The sequence below is a fragment of the Pleuronectes platessa genome, chromosome 4, assembly GCF_947347685.1.
Source record: "Pleuronectes platessa chromosome 4, fPlePla1.1, whole genome shotgun sequence".
Classification (NCBI taxonomy): domain Eukaryota; kingdom Metazoa; phylum Chordata; class Actinopteri; order Pleuronectiformes; family Pleuronectidae; genus Pleuronectes; species Pleuronectes platessa.
In genome coordinates this window covers 29862645-29882705 of record NC_070629.1, presented here as the reverse complement: position 1 = coordinate 29882705, position 20061 = coordinate 29862645, and the positions used below count along the sequence as shown (strand labels likewise).

General features: G+C 45.5%; 1 protein-coding gene across 1 annotated transcript in view; it reads left to right on the top strand.

Annotated features, from left to right (window-relative positions):
- Nucleotides 1–2582: 2582 nt before the first annotated feature.
- Nucleotides 2583–20061, top strand: part of slc4a4a (solute carrier family 4 member 4a) — a 29821-nt gene continuing 12342 nt past the window's right edge. Inside the window, exons 1-5 of the mRNA XM_053421123.1 lie at nt 2583–2700; nt 3318–3413; nt 7069–7142; nt 11823–11999; nt 19540–19675. Coding sequence (XP_053277098.1) covers nt 3400–3413; nt 7069–7142; nt 11823–11999; nt 19540–19675 — 401 coding nt within the window. The 5' untranslated portion in view covers nt 2583–2700; nt 3318–3399. The remainder of the gene's footprint in view (nt 2701–3317; nt 3414–7068; nt 7143–11822; nt 12000–19539; nt 19676–20061) is intronic.

Below are 20061 nucleotides of genomic sequence, written 5' to 3'. Positions count from 1 at the left end.
TGAGGGACGATCCGCTCTCACACTCACTTGTCTCAGATAAGTCGTACTAATGTTAGCCTCAACAATATTTTGTGTTATGAATAAAAACATTAATCGTTGTTTTGAGAACAAATCTCAACTTGTGGAAAATGTAAGTAGTTTTGGTTTAGGGCCCAGGATGGAAAATCTCACTTTTCACTTCAGGTTCAGATTCAAGTGTCGGCGATGATCATGAAACAATGAATTCAATAAATCACTTGTCATTATATAGTAAATGGTTTTGTATTTATACAGAGCTTTTCTAGTCTTGATGACTCAAAGCAATTTACAGTGCAGTTCTACATTCACCCATTCACACACACATTCATACAGTGCATCTATTCACAGCACTTTGTTATTCTATGGGGGGGGCCATGCAGGGTTCAGCATCTTGCCCAAGGACACTTCGGCATGCAGAAGGGTCAGACTGGGAATCGAACTGCCGACCTTCAGGTTGGAGGACGACCACTCTACCCCTCAGCCACAGCTGTCACACAAGACTGAACTATTAACTCTTAATTATTTACACCATGAATAACCTCACACTTATTTTACATCACTGACTATAACTCACTCTCCTATCATCACATATGAAAACATAATATTTGCTTATAATCCCTTTATATTTATCATCTTCCTGAGACAATACATTTCTGCTTTTATTGAAATGAACAAATCTACTAACTTTGTAAATATCAAAATGTCCCAAACTACAAAAGGTAACATATGTAAAGTGTCTTTCTTTCTTTGTTGAAAGTGCGATATGAGTTTTTAAAAAGCATCTCAATGATGAATTATTAAAAGAGAAGTAAACACTCTGGGTTCAGACAGTTCAAACAAACCAGTGAATTCCCGTAATATCACAAGTCTCTCTCCCGGCTTTGTTTTGGCAATAACCACGACTTTCCAAAAAGAGTCAGGTGTCCGAGCGACTCGTCCATCTGAAACATTAACGTTTCATAACCTGTATCCTGGATTCTCACATGAATTTAATGATACGCTCCCATTACTGAGTATAATTCACATCTTAAACATAAGAGCTGTCCTCGCTCTCTGTTAGAAGAGAAACTGTTTCATCTACTATGGTTATTATCTTTTTATTGTTTTACTGTTTCTCATTCGTGTTTCCTGTGAATGTTTCTGTGTTTTCTGTGTTTTCTGTGTTTTCTGTACTCGGACACATTTTAAATGATGGTCTCAGTCACTGTTTGTGTTCCACAGTTAAAATAAGTGAATGAATAATCTCACGTGAGCTCGGTGCAGAAGGTGAAACAGAAAACAAGGTTCGTCCGTCGACTCTGTCTGAACTGAACTTTATCTGACTTCAAAATGTTAAATTACCATCCATAATGATTTATTATCAAAGTAAAACTTCAGTTCCTTGAACATTTACTCTGGTCTCCTTTTCTTTTTCATTTGTATCCAGTTATTATTTTCATGGCTCCACTTTCTCCAATTATATAATAAAATAATCATCTTTATTTCTACACTTCATATAAGAAATGCAACTCAAAGTGCTTTACACAATATTCATATTCTTTCTGGTTTTCTTAGATCCAGAAATCCTGAGTCAGCCGGAGAAGAAACTGAATAAAAAGCAAAGTATTTTAATGTAGTTGAGACTTGATCAGTCACGTCTCAGACAGTGAAAGATCCTGAAAAGATCAAATCAGAGCATAAAAGCCAATTTACAGTCAAAGCTCTTTTCCTTTTGAACTAGAAGATTTCTATAAAAATCCTGTAAACAGAAAGTCAGAAAGCTCGGAGGTGATTTGAGGCTTTGAGAGAATAAATCCTCAGAGATTCTGTTCTGAGAAAACACGAGAGGTCGGACTTCAGATCAGAAGTGGACGAAGCCTCGTGGATTTGTTTTATTGGATTTTGAAAACGTGTGTTTGTTTTTTTCTGTGTAAAATATTTCTGATCTGTTGTTTTCAAGGTGAAACACAGAAGAATGAGACTCAGTCATTTAACAAATATCCCTTCATGAACGTAAACTGATGATTTATGTAAACATGTGTTTAATTGATTGCTGTTAATCTTCGTGCAGTGTCACGTTGTTTCCAGCAGATGGCGCTGTAGATCCAGATTGCTGTCATTCACAGTTGAGATAAATAAACAGTCCCATATGAATAATAGTCCTGTTGTACTTTTTATTTCTCTGTAGATTTAGAACCAAAGTGTTTTCAGTTTTAATGGTTCAGATGCAAACAGGAATATATAAACACAGATTTATGTGATCGTGGTTTCACAGATCAGGTTTCTCATCTGTATCCAAAACCTCTGGAGACTTTGTTCAGTGTGACTCAATCTCAAAGAACCGGAAACCAACAGAAACAGAAACTTTCTCTGATTGAACTTCACTTTTCTTCTGCTCCTGGTTTCACTCAGTTCCACAGATTCCTGTTGGAGCTGCGCGTCAAAGCTGTGGCACCGCTGCATCGCGCCATGACGCGGTCCGGCTGGAGGGGCAGCAACAGAGAGTGTTGACCCCCCCCCCCACCCCCCCACCCCGGAGGAGTGGCATTGACAGAAGGATGGTCCCGCCGCAGATAGAGGCGACAGCTCGGTGCGCGCACCCGCCGCGTAACGCCACAGAGAAGCGTGACGGAGCAGCGAGAGGAGACGTCTTCACCTTCACCAGGAGCCGGACACTCTGAGCCACAGAGACCAGCTGCAGCGGTGAGTCCTCCTCCTCTTCCTCCTCTTCATCTCTTCTCCTGTCTCCTACAGAGAAGTTAAGCGACCTCCTCTTGCTCTGCTTCGGCTTTAATCTCTTCTCAGGCTGCGGCTCAACGTGGAGCGGAGCGGGAATCACCCGTTTGGAGACGGGCTCGTGCGTAAAGGCGCAGCTGGAGTGTGTTTGCGTTGCACAGACAGAACTTGGAACGCGCGAGGCGAGAGATTTATGGGCTAGTTTCAAACTCCACTGCTGTTTTATCATTTGGTTTCTTCGTGCATCCAGAGCAGCTGCATCCGGCTGTTGGGTCTGCGTTCTGTGAATCCATCCCAGGATAGTCACAGCTCTGGCAGAGGGGCCCACAGAGGGTCAGCATGATATTCTGATGTTTGTGTATCTTCTTCCTCTTCCTGTGTTCCTCTCTCCATGTGATGGCATGTTGCTGGTGTGTGTCTCCACTTCTCTTCGATCATTAACTTCCGTGCCAGCAGCAGGTGCACAATGAGTGTGTTTGGTTCCTGTGCAGTGTGTTTCACTGTGTGTTTCACCTGGTGGCACAGAGGAGTGTGCTCCTCTACACAGAGCAGATGAATGACCTCTCCGTGTGTTGCTCTGTCAGGTCACACATCAAGCAGCCGCTCTGGTGATCCGCTCTGCCCAGCACATTCATTCAGGAGAGTTATCACACGCATCCCGCAGAGATGAGCAACAAGAAGTAAGTGACTCCAACCGGCCCACACACACACAGCTGTACTTTGACACATTCCACCTGCAGACGTCTCCTGGTGGGGACATGGGAGGACGGACAGCTCCAGTGCAAAGACTTCTGACAAGTTAGATCCGCTCTGATGGACAGACAGAGGAAACCTTTAGTGTTTCTGGTTCAGCTTGAGCTGCTCTGCTGATTCAGCTCTGCACAAACTTGGAGGTCGTTTACTGTTTGACCACGTTAAAGTTTAATCTCCGAGACATGAACCTCCGTGTAATTGCTTCACAGAGATCGAAGCCTCAGAGAAAAACAAACCTCGGAAACAACTGAGAGTAGAAACATGTGGATTCAGTCCTGCACAGTCACAAGAGCCTGATTTCAGCTTTATATGAGATATGATTCCTTTATTCATCTTTATCTTCATGTGTGACTGCGACCAAATAGTTGATGGATTTCTCTTAACCTGAGGAATTAGAAGCCTAGATACATAAAACATTTTTAAACTCAATATATCCCTAATATCCCAAAGTGTATTGCTGCAGGAAGTTTCTCATTGAAAACACATTGAAAGTCACAGAATCAGATTAAAGATTCAACCCAAAATGTGTCAGCTGAGAGAATTTATAGATTTTTAAATGTCCTTTTCACTCCAGCGTTTCAGGGCTTCACTTCCTGTGTGTTGTGTCTCATGTGACGTTTATTTTGAGTATAAGCAGTGGAAAGTTTGAGTGTCACCACGAAAAATCTCTACTGAGACATTAAAATATCACTCAGGTGAAACCTCCACGTCGTTTTACCGAAGGTGGAGAAACCCTGAGAGTTTCAGTGAAACCTGAGATCCTGGACACATTTGTTCATATCTCCTGTGACGGCTGCAGCAGATGATGGTTCCAGGGTCGACAGAGCGTCAGCTGCAGAGAGCCGAGCTCCTCTGGACACACTCAGGGGATGTAGGACTGTTGTCCCCACGAGGACAGAGACACGTTATCTGTGAGCTGATACACTGATAGCTGCACATTTACAATCACCAGAGCAAAGTGTGAAGCTCTGGTGGCTCCTGCAGCTCGTGAGAAGGTTCAGCTGAAGCTCGTCAATACGCACATGTTCACATATTGATCAGAGGAACAGTGGAATACTTCACATTCCTGAAGCACATGTGTTTTTAATCTAGGTTCAGATTCCTCTCTCTCTGCAGTGACGTCACTGTGACGTAGTCTGAGCAGAAAAAGGAACTTTGTGTTCTGCATCTTCTGTCAAATAGGATTTGAACATTTTTTTGCAGCTGACGACTTCTCATATTTCAGAAGCTGCAGTCGTTGGACTCTTTAAACACAATCTTTAAAACGTGAATTATGCTTTGACTTTAAAGTGACTTTGTGCTGAAGTAGTTTTTCCAGTGGGTGTGAGAGATGTTAACTAAAGTGAATTATTCCCAGAGGACGTTGTTCAGAGGTGTAACTGAGGATTACTCATTCATACAAGACAGCTGCCTGCAGGCTAGAGGTAGTAGTAGGAGTAGTAGTAGTAGTAGTAGTAGTCGAAGTAGTAGTGGTAGTAATGACAATAATAAACTTTATTGTGTTATTGTTTCACTAGATGATAAAAAAAGAAAAATGTTGCTTAACTCACGTCAGAGCCTCATAATACTTATGGAATTATTTTATTGTTTCTACATCTGAGTATTTCGATCTGGACATATGAATATAATGATCAGAACATATTGATAGAAACTCCTCCAATCAGCTGAGACTTGGTACATTTCACTGTCGTCTTTCTGCTGCCACTGGTTTATTCTTAAAAAAATATCAATACACTCTTTTTATTCTGAATATAAGTTTATAAAAATAATCCTGAGGCTGAAGGAAGTTTGAAGATTTGTGTTGTAAAGAGTCTGGTTTGATAACGAGGTGGAAAGAAGCCTGCTGTTCCCTCAGTTGTTCCATAGGGGGCGATGGAGGGAGAAAGAACAGCAGAAACTACATCTACTACAAGTTGATCAGACACAGTCACACATCAGAAGTTTCCATTCAGAAGATGTTGCTTCATCAACTTTTATTACATTATTATAATAAATAGTAATAAAACCTTATTTCAAAACACATCAACAAGCTGATCTACGAGTTGAAGATGACGATTTAGATCAGAAGGAAACAATTAGTTTGAACACCAGACAGCTAGTTCTCAGTCATTATTATTTATGAATGTTTCATACACAGATTCAAGCTGATGTTCAGGGACATTAAAAACTAAATGAAAAAGAAATGAAGAATCAGAAAAAAACGTTTAAAACAAACGTAAAGCAAAAGTAAATCAGATGAAAATTAGAAGAATAAAGAGGTGAAGAGATTAAAAGAGAAAAGTGTAAAATAATCGAACAATAAAATAAAAGAGGTTATGAGCTTGTGAAATAGTTTCAATGAAGACACTAAAATGTAGAAGAGAAATATAAAAATAAAAATGATGCAATAGTTGTCTTTGACATTAGCATTAATAGTTTTATTGATACGGAACAGTTAAAAATAAACATATTCTCAAGGATCATTTATTTAAATGATAATTTCCCTTGTTTAATTTAAGAATAGAATCCTGAAGTATTGTTTAGGCTTCATCCAAATGACGACGTATGGTTTTCGTGAAAGATCGTGAAAGATGCTAGTCTTCAGTGTGAGTTCTGTGTAGCGCCCTCTAGTGGAATCCTCAAGTAACACATATACCAAAGTACGTGAACGTTGAGGACGCAGCTGATTGGCTACGCAAGTTCACCGCTGGTCTATCAGCGTAACACACAGTACTTAAGTAGTTCTGGTATTACTCTACGTTTATAGTGGTTCATAAAATAGTGTGCGGCTGGTCTGAGGTGTGTGCGTGTGTGTGTGTTTGTGTTAAACTGTCTTGGAGAGCAGCGAGGTTCCGACACGCCAGCCTGTTACGGGTTTGTGTGAGTGTGTTTGTGTGTGTGTGTGTGTTGTCACTTAAGTAAAGCCGGTGTAATCCTGTAAGGGCGGATGAGTAGACAGACATGTGATGGCCCACTTGTGTCTTAGGTGGAGGCCGGTGGCGAGGGGGGGGGGGAGCGGCGGGCATTAGCCGCCAGATGGAGCGGCTTTGTAGTGTGTGTGTGTTTGTGTGTGTGCGTGTGTGTGACTGATAAGACACAACTCTTTTCCACATGCTTGTATTGTCCTTCTCCCTCCCACTGATAAGACTCTGGACCGTGATCCTGAAAGACGACGTCCAGGTAGTGAGACTCCGATCTGAATCCAGTCCCTGTCACTCAGGCCCCTGTCACTCAGGCCCCTGTCACTCAGGCCCCTGTCACTCAGGCCCCTGTCACTCATCACGCTCAATTAGCGTCCACTTCCTGTCCTCTCCCTCACCCTCCTCCGCCAGATTAAACCCGTAACATCGCACCTATTGGCTGCTCCTGGAGGACGACACGCACAAACACACTGGCACACAACACCACATGTCTCATGTGGAGGTGGCGGCACGCAGGGCGTCTGTGGCCGACTGGTTGATGGGGAGAGATGAGCGCCACCAGCAGCACCAGACTGACTCCCAGTCCCAGCCTGCTGCAGGGGGGGGAGCCGCGGCGCTACGGCTCCACGCTGACGCTGGAGGAGAAGTGTGATCAGTCTTTCTTCCTCTTCTATTACTACAGGATGGAGGACGAGGCGGTGCTGGACCGGGGGGCCTCCTTTGTGAAGCACCTGTGTGACGAGGAGGAGGTGGAGGGTAAGTTCCCCGTGTGCTCCTCTCACTGCTTGAAACATAGTTATTCTTTTTCCATTTATCTTTATTTTAAGAGTCATTCAATCTGAAAACCAAAGAATCTAAAACCAGGCTGACTTTGGCACGTCTTCTGGAAGAGGCTTCACACACGTCCTGATGATCCTCGGTGACGCTCACCTGAGTACCGAGCTGGCACAGGAACGATGTGGAACAAGGATCATGTGATTCTGTGTTTACTTCACTAATCTGCTCCAACACCTGGAGGACCACAAGAGAATAACAACTTTAATCACACGGAGACAGAACCGAGGATTTGAGTCGGTTCTGATCTCTGTTCTCCTGTCGAGCACCAGGAGGAAGTTAGAGGCAGATCTGGATAAATCATCTGATGTCAATTGTACTTTTAGAGGCTGATCTGAATTCAGTTAATGTACAGGAGCAAAAATTCCTTTCAATTACTCCAGAGAATTGATAATTTATCTGTGTTTAATGTCAACAATATGCAGAAAAGGGTTTAAATGTAACCTGGTGATAAAGTGGGCGGAGACGTGCACTTTAGCTGCTCCAGCTCTTTGATGCTTTTTTTTGATTTCAGAATAAAAGCATCAAAGAAACAAAAAAACATTCAAATTGACTGTTTGCATGTCTCAAATTAAAACAAGTCCCCTAAATGTTGCGCTATTAGATTTTAGTGAAAGACGCTCGTCCCGTCCCGAGTCCTCTCCCTCGGCCCGACCCCCTGGACCCGACCTTTGAGAAGGGGTATCAAACCACCGGGCTGAGCCTTTCAGTGACTCGCACACATCCCTCAGGCTGCAGATCAACATTTTGTCAGGTGTCACGTCAGCTTGAACTCTGTCCAACTTCCTGCGCGTGAACCAGCGTCTCAGCTGTGTCCTCTGACTGAGCCCCCCCCCCCCCCCCCCCACACAGACGACCCACTGATAAAAAGAACAAGCACAGATGAGGTAACTTGACCTTTTTCACAGTAGAGAAGATAGAGATGTGACTTCGGTCAGACGCCCTGACGCAGCTCGTCTGTGTTTTCATTCCAGCAGCAGGTTCGGTATCTGAGTCGAAGGCACAGACGCCGTCAGTGATAAAAACAGGAGATTCAGCCTCTGTCTGTGACCTTTGTCCCACTGAGGTCCATCCAGATACTGGGTGTCATTAAACACCAGTAGTTCTGAGCACTGAAGCTTCATCCACACGACTCAGCTGCCGTTTGAAACCACATGAACTCTTCTTCAGTCGTCCACAATGATCCAGATTCATATTCAGAGACGCTGAAGCTGAAGAACCTTGGAGACGCTGCCGGGGCCGTCGTGGTTTGAAGACTCAGCTGTTTAAGTTTGGACGAGGACAAACTGAGATGTTTGGAAACGATGACGCTCACAAGCTCTGACTCACTGATTGTGTTTCTACAGTTTGGGATTAAAACTGATACGGAGCCAAAACACTGGTGATGACAGAGATCGATTTATATATGAGGTCGATTGTGGGAGGAGCGCCGACCTCGTCCAAGGCCTGATAGTCTCTCATCTTTAATCAGGCCGAACCAAATTCAACATCTCAAAAATATTAGAGTTTTTCCGTCAAGATCCATGAATTAATCTCTGAGAAATCAAGAATAATATAAAACGTTCCACCTCCCGATGTTAAAGGAAGTGGATCCGCACCAACCTGTCCTCCCTGACCCACATCACATCCTCCAGAGTTCTGTTCTAATCCCTGTTCACCGACACACAAATAAAGAAACGCAGATGAAAACAATAACCTGGTTCCTTGGCCCCGGTCCCATCCTCCCTCCATCTGCTGTGACCTCTTATCAAAGTGATGCACGTTTATATCTGTTGGGATGAAATTCAAAGTTTAAATCCTTTTTCTGCCGAGTCAGAAACCAGCAGGAGGCGTCTCTTTCCCCCCCGAAACAAAAACAGAGCAGCTCTCTCTCTTAATCCAGCTCTTCAAGCTGCTCAGTATTAGCATGCTGTCGGGGCCGCGTGGCCGGTGGCCATCCCCCCCCCCCCCCCCCCCCCCCCCCCACCACCGAGCCGGTCCCAGTGCTGTTACTGTGGGAACCGCTCTTCCATCCCCTCAGAAATCCAGAGAGGAAACAAACCTCCAGCGAACACAAGGATCTCGGTTCATTCAGCCAGTCGAGCTCCAAAAGAAGTTCTTCTTCCAGCTCCTGAAAAAAGAGGAGGAAGTGGTTTCACAAAGCTGCTCTGGCAGAGTGCAAATCTTCTTTCCCTCGACTTGACTCGGCCATTTTTTATTCCTCGTCCGGCGCTCTCCTCTCATTCTCTCACCTCCCGTCTCGTTGCCGTTCAACCTGTGCAGACGTCTCCTCTCTCTGTTTTATTGCTCATCCATCAGCGCTAATGGGCTCGAGCTCTTTCTCTCCTTCTGCTGGTCGGTGTCTCTCTTGTCCTTTGTGGCCGTTCAGCCATCTGCTGCCTCCTGCATCTTCTCCCCAGATGAAACTAATGGCTTCCACATAAATAACGTCCTGATCCTTTGATAGGGTTTGTGTGATAGTTAGCAGAGTCAGACACAAACCACTGGAATGATTCACACTAGACTTGGTAGAAGTTTGTGGATCAGGGAGAAAGAAGCTGATCAGGGGGCGGATCCAGGATTATTTTACATTTTCTTTATGAGATATTTTTTTTACATTTTAGTTGATTTCACAGAGAATAATTCATGGATTTTGTTGATTTTATTTTTTTATTTTTTTAAGTTTACGTAATTTGATGCAGAGTCAAATAAAAATACAGATCTAGTGAATTTGTTTTGTTTTTAACTTATTTTTTATTTAGTTTTCAACAAAACAACATGCATTTCCAGACAGTTACTTTCTTTGTCCATCTTTTAACTGTATACAATATTGTTATGCATGGTATTCAAGTACAGTGTGCAAGGTATAGAAAGAACAACAAACATCAAACAGTGCTCACTCCAAGAGAAAAAGAGGGGGGATAAGAATAAGAATAGATGATTGATTACATACATAATTTATTAAATTAAAAGAGGAAAGTAAAAAGATAAAACAGGTAAAATGAAAGTAAAACCAGGGATAAAGAAGAACTAGTGAATTTAAATGTGGTTTCATAAAGAAACTGTTTGACCTTAATATCACAACATAGGACTTGGACTCTCGGGTTATTAACTCAGTCCCATCGAGGTCGTCTGAGTGAAATTAATTCTTAAGATGGATTCATATTTCCTCTCCTCTCCGGCCGATGCCGCCGGCGGCGCCTCGATTGATCTGCTCCCCAGTGTTTTGGTGTTGTCACATAAACACGGGACAGGTGCCGTCCTTGTTGAACCAAAAGCCGAGCGTGAAGCCACCGGAGTGAGGGCGATGCTGGTTCTGTCCTCTCGTCTTCACAGTCTCTGTCTCTGTCCGTCTCTCTCACACCTTCTGAGACGTTTTGTGTCACGAGACAGAGGAAAGTTACCGAAGGAATTTCTAAATAACAATCGTCACATTTTCCTTGACGTCGATATTATTGTGACAACATGAACCATTAAAGTTTAGGAAACCACTCTGTTTGTTTTTATTTCCCTCTCTTGGAAAGTCTCACGTGTGATGATCAGAGTTCAGCAGCAGCGTCAGTTTCTTCTTCTTCAGCAGAGAAGCAGAAGAAAGTTGAGCGTCCCCCCCCCCCTGAAGGTTCCGAGCTGCTCACATCGTCTCTGATGCTCTGTATCTGATTGATATGCTGAATTTAGATGAACACTGAAAAAAAACCACAATGCATTGTGGTACCAGGGAATAATGAACGCCGTTGTTTCCTCAAGAGGAGATCATTGTTTGTCGTGTCCAGGGGGTTCAGACACTTCCTGGTTGTGCCGCGCTCGGGAGGAGAACTGATCATTTAGAGCTTTTTGTTTCAGGGAAGCTTCAATTCTGCAAAATGTGCATCATCAGAGTGAAGTTTAAGAAAACTAAATTACAGGAACATTTGAAAATGAACCAGAGCAAACAGCAAAATCCGAAAATAAAATAAATTGATATCACTCAACTTCTCTTTCAGTTCTTAGTCTGTGGGAAAATCTTTAAAGATGATAACACACTGAACCCTGTTCTGCTGATGGATCCAACTAAATCTGCCCCCCCCCCTTCTGTGAGGATTAAGCCTCAGCTGGAATCTCACACCTCCACTTGTAGAATAAACTAAGACTAAATGCCGGGAATGGAATCCACACGTGTCCCCGACCCAGCATGTATAGCATGTTGGCGTGAAATCCAGGTTCCATGTGAAGACGAGTTCCTCGGCCCACGCTCGGCTCCGCTCTTCATCACTGACCCTGAACCTGACGACTACACATACAACTACACGTTGTGTTGGTGTAGGGCCAGCATGAGAAACAAGGATGTAGTCATGCACGCAGTCACGGCGTCTTCGCTGCTACGCGCTACTTCTTTTATGACCAAATATTTGTTTTGACAGTGTCCTGCCACCTCTGACCCGGCCCGGCCCGGCTCGGCTGGCCTGGCCTGGGCCACGTGAGAACGTTCCCTGAGACGCAGAGCGATGCACTTTGTGTTTATACTGTGCTTCACTTTGTGTCACGTCAGGATCTTCAGGAAGTAACTCGGCTGCATGATGCTAATTAAGAGCAGAAAGTAATTAGCTCCTGCTCATCTCATCTCCTGTGTTTGTTCTCCTGCAGGTCACCACACCGTTTACATCGGCGTGCACGTGCCCAAGAGCTACCGGCGTCGGAGGCGCCACCGCCGGAGAGCCGGGGGCCACAGGGACCGAAAGGAGCGGCAGACGGAGGGCACCTCTGACAAGTCGGACACAGAGAACAACGATGAGGCCAGCAACAGCATCCTCAAACCCCTCAGTAAGTCGTGGTGGACTCCACGTCAGGGACGATCAGCGTCCCCGTCCGTCTCCCCGCTGAAGGCTGCTCTTTTAGGGAAGAAGCTCCGGCGACTCGCTCGTGACCCGAGGAACCTGCTGAGTCCTGTGGACAGAAATAGCCGAGCGTGTTTCGCTGAGTGGATCTTTACAGGAAGTCAGGGATTTCTCAGATGCAGCTTGTGCTGATCAGAGTCTCCTGAGCCCCTGTGTGTCCTTGGTTGTGGACATTAGTGTGTTGTTGGTGTTGTGTGCGTGCGGATGTGCGAGCATCTCTACGTGTCAGTGCTTGTTGTGTTGTTCTTGGTCGGCTGGAGCCTCTTGTGTCCCGATGAGAGTAAAGTGCGATGTGGCCTCGGGCTCGGACAAAGAGCTGCGGTCGCTTGGAGTGACAGTCGAGAAAGAAAGAGGAGGAGAGGGGGGGGAGAGAGAGAGAGATGGAGGAGAAAGAGAGTGAAGGGGGGAGAGAGAGAGGGAGAGAGAGAGGTCACGTTCGGTGATAAAAGGAGTTTAAGTGTGAACTTAACTTTTGCTGATCTCAGCAGTTTCTCTGCTGTGCTGAGGTTCAGGTTTGAAAGCGTCCGACTCAGTGTTGATGTTCCTGAGAGAACCAGAGCGACTTGATGTGTAGAGACCTTCAGACCGTTAACGTGAGTGAAGCCTGCAGTGATTTGATAAAGTCACAGAGATCATGGAGATTCGGTCCAAGACGTAAAACCATTCAAGAAACACCATTTATATATTTTGTATTTTTCCATCTTCTACGTCTTCCTGAGATATTTGATATTCACACGATGTGACAAGAGAACTGAAATACACCACAGCTGGATGTGCAGGGGGGGGGGGGGGGGGGGGGGGGGGGTTCGTTCAGGACACAAATCCAATCAGAGAATAAATTACAGCCGCTGCATCTGGTTGTTGCTGCCGTGACGCTGCGTCAGCAAAAAAACTGTGTGTTTCATAATCACAGTCACAAAACGATGAACTGATCAATAACAAACTTCGTGAGGGAACAGGAAGTGATTACCGAGTTCAGAATCTGAGCTTCTTGCAGCTTTTCTGTATTTCCTGTTTTCTCCTTGATTTCCTGTTGAAATCCTGAACCAAACTGTTCCTGAGCCTCAAGATGCAGCTGAATCTATTTGTGTCCGTGGGGCCGTGATGGATGTTTGGGTGGAGTCACTCCAACCTGTTGTGTGTCAACAGAAGCTCAGCTGCTCTTCAGACCCACAAGATCAGTGCTGCTGCTGCTATTAATGTTCACAATTAAGTTATTATGCCTTTATAGAGTTCCTGGGAAACCATCGATGGATCTCAAGCCTTGTCCTGCTAATGAAAATGTCTGGTAAACAGTGTGTGGATATGTTGTGTAGTTAGAGTTTGTGTAGCAGCAGCACCAGGTTGTCGGGTCCGACTCCTTCACAACAACAGGAACATGTGGTGAACATCGAGGCGAGGGGCGGAGCCTGTAGAGCAGCAGGAGGCGGGGCCTGTAGAGCAGCAGGAGGCGGAGCCTGTAGAGCAGCAGGAGGCGGGACATGACGTATAAACTCTGCTGTGGAAAGATCAGTGTTGTTGTTTACAGTTCACAGTTTCACGTCACGTGTTAGAAACCTCGTCCACACGTCCACTCGCTCTCTGGGAAGCTTCCACACATTGTCCTGCTGGTTCCTCACCAAACGTGTTAGAAAGTTGTCGTTCCTGAAAAAACGCAGTTGAGCCCCCCCCCCCCCCCCCCCCCCCCCCACGATTGTTTACAGCAACACTGGTAATTCACCATTGATGGAAAATGCGACTATGTTGGCAGGAGCATGTGAGCGTTGACGTGTTGTTGACATGTCAACGCGGTTCTGCTGGTTCCTCCGGGCGCGGCAGTGTAAACCCTCGGATGGAAGTAGTGCAGTGACGTAACAACACAAACACAAGACACCTGGTTGTGTTGTACAGTGAATGGTTCAGTTGTGTTATTGTATGTAAACACACTTTCTACATTTATATTCCATCGACGCGAACCATTACCTCCAGTCTATTTATTTACTAATCAGAGGTTATTACACAATGTGAGCAAAATGGAAATATTATCTTTTAATAGAAAAGCTTTAGCTGCTACATTATTTATTATTGGATAATCCTTGTGTGGTTCTTCTGGTTGAATTCATTAAAATATTAACCCTTGTTGTGCTTATGGAGAAACTTCTTGGTGATAGATTGAACTCTCTGTGTGTCACAGTTCTCAGAGACACAGATATTAACCAGCAGATAGATTCTGTCTCTGTCTGTAGAGACAACACGGAGCTTCAGGGTTGTTCTCCACTCGGCTGCTTCATCTTATCTTCAGTTATGAACCTGATGTTCCTTCATGTCCAACTTAGATTTGACATGTCAGTCATTCTGCTCCTAACAAGTCGGATAATCTTGAGACCTGAAAAAACGCTGTACACGCTTCATACTCCAAAATACTGCATACTACATACTGCATACTACATACTGCATACTACATACTGCATACTACATACTGCATACTACATACTGCATACTACATACTACTACCTCCATCCTAATCATGTAGAATACCTTTGTTCACACCACTGTTCTGCTAGATGGTGAATTCCAGTGTCTCTGATTAACTCAGTGCAGAGTTGATGAAAGTCAGACTTTGACACCGTGAAGCTCAATAAACCAGAACTCTTTGAGATTGTTAAAGTCACAGGACATTATTATTATTATCATTAATCATTATTCAAATATTTGCACAATCCCCCAGATAAGGAAAAGATAGTATAAGCGTATATCTGTATGTACATGTCTCACAGTATGAGTTAGGTTGAGTTGTGACACTCAGGTATTAACGTCTCGTTACTTCTTTGACGATTCATCAGTGAGGTGCAATGAATTCTGGGAAAGGTCGAGTTCCGCTGCTGGGACTCAATCGGTCTTCAGATGCAGCCGCTGAAGGACGCGGCTCCTGAACCGAGACACAGCTCTGACCTTTGAGTTAAGGGGAATCGAACGCTGAGTCAGGTGGAGCTATAGACCAGTATGTTGTTATTGATGGTTCCTGTGGGACAGAACAACACAGGAGTTCTTATCTTTACAAGGCGGCTGTGGCTGCGGGGGTAGAGCGGTCGTCCTCTAACTCGGACAGAGGCATGCGTCAATGTCAGAGACATGAGAGTGAAAATAACAGAACTGTAGGTTTTACTCTAAGATCTTTTCAGATTGAGCTTTTCTAAGTAACTGAAAATGTCCATTTGTCCCTTTGCTGTCGTGACACCAGCTGGTCTGAGACCTGTTTTCACAGCTCAGCTCCGACCTGAAGGCATCAGGGACGTGAGCGGCGAGGCAGCGGTGAGCCTCACGTCCACCGCCGCTCGGTGCCCTCCTCTGTGGTCCTCTCTCTGGAAGTCAGGGCCCGGGGGGAGGCCCCTGAGTCCCAGCGAGGGGACCAGGGCTCGGTGCCCTCCTCCATGGTCCTCTCTCTGGGACTCAGGACCCCGGGGGAAGGCCCCTGAGTCCCAGAGAGAGGACCAGGGCTCTGTGCCCTCCTCTGTGGTCCTCTCTCTGGGAGTCAGGGCCCCGGGGGAAGGCCCCTGTCCGTCATGTGGATCAAATCCTCTTGTTTGGTCAGATGGACGCCGCAGGGACGGACAGGACGTCTTCTGGCTGCGTGTGTGTCCGCTGCAGTTGTTTGACCTCTGCTCGTTCTGATGAGCATGCCCCCCCCCCCCCCCCCCCCCCCCCCACACCTAAGCCTTTTCCCATCTTCTCTACCAGGATCAAACGTTCTCTGAAAGTGGATTAAAAAGATTATGTTGAATCTTGATTCTTATACGAACTGGTTTCATTTCCTGAAGGAGAGCAGTTTGTTGTATTTAACTAGTTTCTCATCTCTGATCCATGAGATACTTGTTCCTCTGATAATTCAGAGTGTGATCATCAGAAATGTGAAAGTTGATTTGTTAAATGAATGCAACTTATATAATGAACACATGTATAATAACTTAAATACTGGAGCATATGTATTATATTGTAGAACCAGAACAAAAGGCATTAAAGCCTCTTGCAGATGAATGAGCTCCAGCTGCTGTGATGCATCGTGCAGCAGTGGAACCGGATGAGCTTGTACATTAGTACAGTTATATTCCAGCCCCCCCCCCCCAGCTGGTATTTGTGACGTTCCCATCAGAACATTCCCACCTCAGCTGTCACAACAACAGACCAGCGCTGGCCTGCCTGGGTAGAACCACTGCTCTGTGAATGGCTCAGGGTGTCACTCTGCATTCAGCCAATCCCCCCCCCCCCCCCCCCCCCCGTCCAGTGGCTGCTCTGCATACTGAGCGTTCCCTGAAGTCCCGCTGCCGCTCTGTGTGGACGAGCGGCAGCGTGTACAGTCGCTAACGGTGAACGTGCTATCAGACCCCGTGTGGACGTTTACTGTTCGGGGGGGGGGGGGGGGGGGGGGGGTTCAGAAAAGGACGGAGGAGATGTGATGGTATTTGTGTAGGATGCATTTCAAGAGCGGGACTGAACTGGTGTTTAGTGGCAGCCACACTGAGCTCTCTACTGGGCAGCGGGCATTCTTCCTCCATCTCTCCCATGAGCCTCTGCTGCTGGGACAAAGTGCTCTTTGTGTCCTCGTGGCTCTTGGCGAGGACACACGGCTCTGAGATTGCATTTGAACGATGGGATTTTCATTTGTCTGCCTCCTTTCTGTGGTTGCTCTGCCCCCCTGAACCCTCCTCACCCTCCTCACCCTCCTCACCCTCTCACCCTCCTCACCCTCCTCACCCTCTCACCCTCCTCACCCTCCTCACCCTCTCACCCTCCTCACCCTCCTCACCCTCCTCGTCCTCCTCACCCTCCTCACCCTCTCACCCTCCTCACCCTCCCTGCTCTTAGCAACACATTGAACGCTGCTCGTTTTCAGCTTTTTCATCGATACAACGGCAACATCAGCTTTTTTATTAGTAGTTGTTCAGGTCTCTTGTGTTTTCGAGGAATCTTCAGTGAACTCATCTAGTTTTTCCTTCCCTAACATCTTGTTCTTCTATTATACAATAGTTTGTAGACTATATATACATTTCTTGTTACCTCAGTTAAAAGGATTTCTCAAAAACACTCAATATTTATGAGTGTGTCCAATTAAAACTCTGGATCTGGTGATTTTGAATGTGGTTTCATGAGGAGACAGATATCCAGAGAGTCTCACTCACACGTCTCAGCTCCTCTGCAGAAGGTCCAGAGATGATCTGGAGCTCAGTGCAGGTTGAAGCAGCTCATTACTGGAAAGTAGCTGATTCCAGATGTTAAAACCATCTTGTGCTAAGACAGGAGGAAGTCTTTACTTCTCAATTTCTGAATTTAATTTATCTTTACTCTGGACTGACACTGACCTCTTCTCCTGCATTAACAGTATTTGCACAGTGCAGTGTGTGAGTCCACGTCTCTGAGGCTCTGACCCTCACATTGTTCACACTGACCACACAGCAGGTACTTAAAACTTGTTTTAACTGTTTACTGTAATCACTGTAAATCACTGTGGACAGAAGTGTCAGCGCTGAATGTGTGAAACGCACGTGGACATTATTCCACCACAGCTGTTATTAAACAGGTTGTGGCCACTTCGGCTAGTTGCAGCTTGTGTGTGTGTGTGTGTGTGTGTGTGTGTGTGTGTGTGTGTGTGTGTGTGTGCGTGCCAGCAGACAGTTTATCCTCCACCTAGTAATCTTACTCCCTCTTGTCTGCTGCTGTTGTTGTTGTTGTTGTTATTGTGCTGCAGAGAAAAAGGTGAAGATTCATCTGATTCACAGTTTGTTCACTTGCTGTCGACTGAATGATTGACTTTGTGTTGTTTGTGAAAGTGTCTGAACTCAAGTTAAAGACACAACACAGATTGTTATCCTTCATAAATAAAAAATATTATTCATACTGTTTGTTATAAACTATTAATATAGGAGCAGAGCATCATTTCCTCCTGTTAGATTTGTTTTTGTGGCCGTGGATTTACTTTTTGTTTTGACAAGATTAGGAATCTGTATTTGGAGGAATTGAAAATTTAAATATTCAATATCTACAGTGGATTGTGGTGCTGTGGTATTAGTGAGTTGTTGTGTAATCTGAGGAGGCAGCTTGGTTATTGTTACTCACTTTCACACACACACACACATCTGTTGGAAACTCTACACTTGTGAGGACCCTGAACATTGACTTTAACCAACACAGCTAAATGTCCAACCTCTAAAGTCTATTTATTATTAATTAAATACAATTAAATAATACAAAGTTTATATTAATTGTACTGTTTACATTCGTCTAAAACTTTGATCTCATACATAATTATTACGTATAGATTATAATATCCCCAACTATTGTGTAGAGTGGATAAACTATGACTGATAAACATGGAATTTGTTGAGTATTGTTGTGTAGCACTTTGTACTTTGTATTGGAAAGTGCTCTTTAAATAAAGTTATTATTATTAAACAAGTCATACATAGTATGAAAGGCGCAGGTGTAACTCACTACAATGTTGAAACATAGATAACGATGGAGGTGCAAACCATCATGTAGCGTGTAGCGTGTAGCATGTAGCGTGTAGCATGTAGCGTGTAGCGTGTGCAGAGATGAACACGTGCCACACAGTTACGTATTCCTGGATCACAGGAGCCATTGTGTCATGTATGTGCTGATGAACATGTTCTTCTGTGGTTTGCTAATGACGATTATCTGCAGTTCTCACACTGGGCTGTTTCCATGAATGGGGGGATGGTGGGGGGTGGGGGGGGGGTGGTGGGTATCAAAGGTTAGATATAGTTTCCTCTCGGTGCAGCCGGGTGCGATGCTGTCGAGCCTCCACAGAGTGTTTGAATTGAACTGTAAAGTATTATTCATAAGCAGAAGCCTTTGAGACTCGGTTGGTTCTGTGCTGTGGAACAGTTGCAGTGAGGAAACAAGAGGGAGCTGGAGAATAGACCGGTTAGTGAACCATTTCCTAATTGTTAATGAGGGGCTCCAGGGCACTCTGCCAAGGCTGCAGGGCCAATGGGGAGGCCTGTTTGAACAGCGGAGGGGGGGGGGGGGGGGGGGGGGGCTGGCTGTGGGGACACTGTCACTGAGGGGACCCCCAAACCCCATCGGCCCCTCCCACCTGGTCTCCAGAGAGCTGGGCGAGCGCCTGTCACTTCCACCGACACTTTAATGAGGGTGGAGCTGCTGCCGGTGGACTCGGCCACTTTCTGACTGCCATCTGAGGAGCAGACCCCCCCGCTCGCTTGATCAGGAGACTATGTCTTCAGAGATGTCCCACAACAACAACAACCAGGAGGAGAAGGAGGAGGAGAAGGAGGAGAAGGAGGACATGGAGGAGAAGGGAGAGGAGGTCATGGTGAAAATCCCTCCACCTCCAGCTCCTCCAGAGACCAACGGGACGGGTCCGGCCGAGGAGACGAAGCCGGCGCCCACCCCCCTGCCCAATGGGAACCAGTGCCAGGCTATGAACCGCAGTATTTTTCCTCTGTCCACAGTCTCGCCCGCGGCCGAGAGGATCCGCTTCATGCTCGGGGAGGAGGACGATGGACCGGCCCCCCCGCAGCTCTTCACCGAGCTGGACGAGCTGCTGTCGGTGGACGGACAGGAGATGGAGTGGAAGGAGACGGCCAGGTAGGAAGATCTGACTTTAGTGACCACGTCTCAAATGTCTTTCCTGAGGATCAGTTTCTCACTTTATCGCTGCAGATGTGTTGAAACAGTCCAGACGTTCAGCAGGTTGTTGGTCTCAGATCAGTTTGGAGTGTGAGGTCCCAGGTTCCTCCTCAGGGGCCCGGCCCTGGAACTCTGCTGTCTCGTCTCTGGTTTTTATTCTGTGGTAGTTCAGGTGCTTCTTCTTCTGCAAAAAGATTATAAGATTTAGTTTTAAACTTGTCCAGCACCACGATGTACAGAGACACTTTATTATATCAGTATAAAGCCAAAGGTCAAAGGTCAAGGTCACGGTGGCCTCACAAAGTATGTTTTTCTCAAACCTGATTTCTTAAGATCGGCTCGAG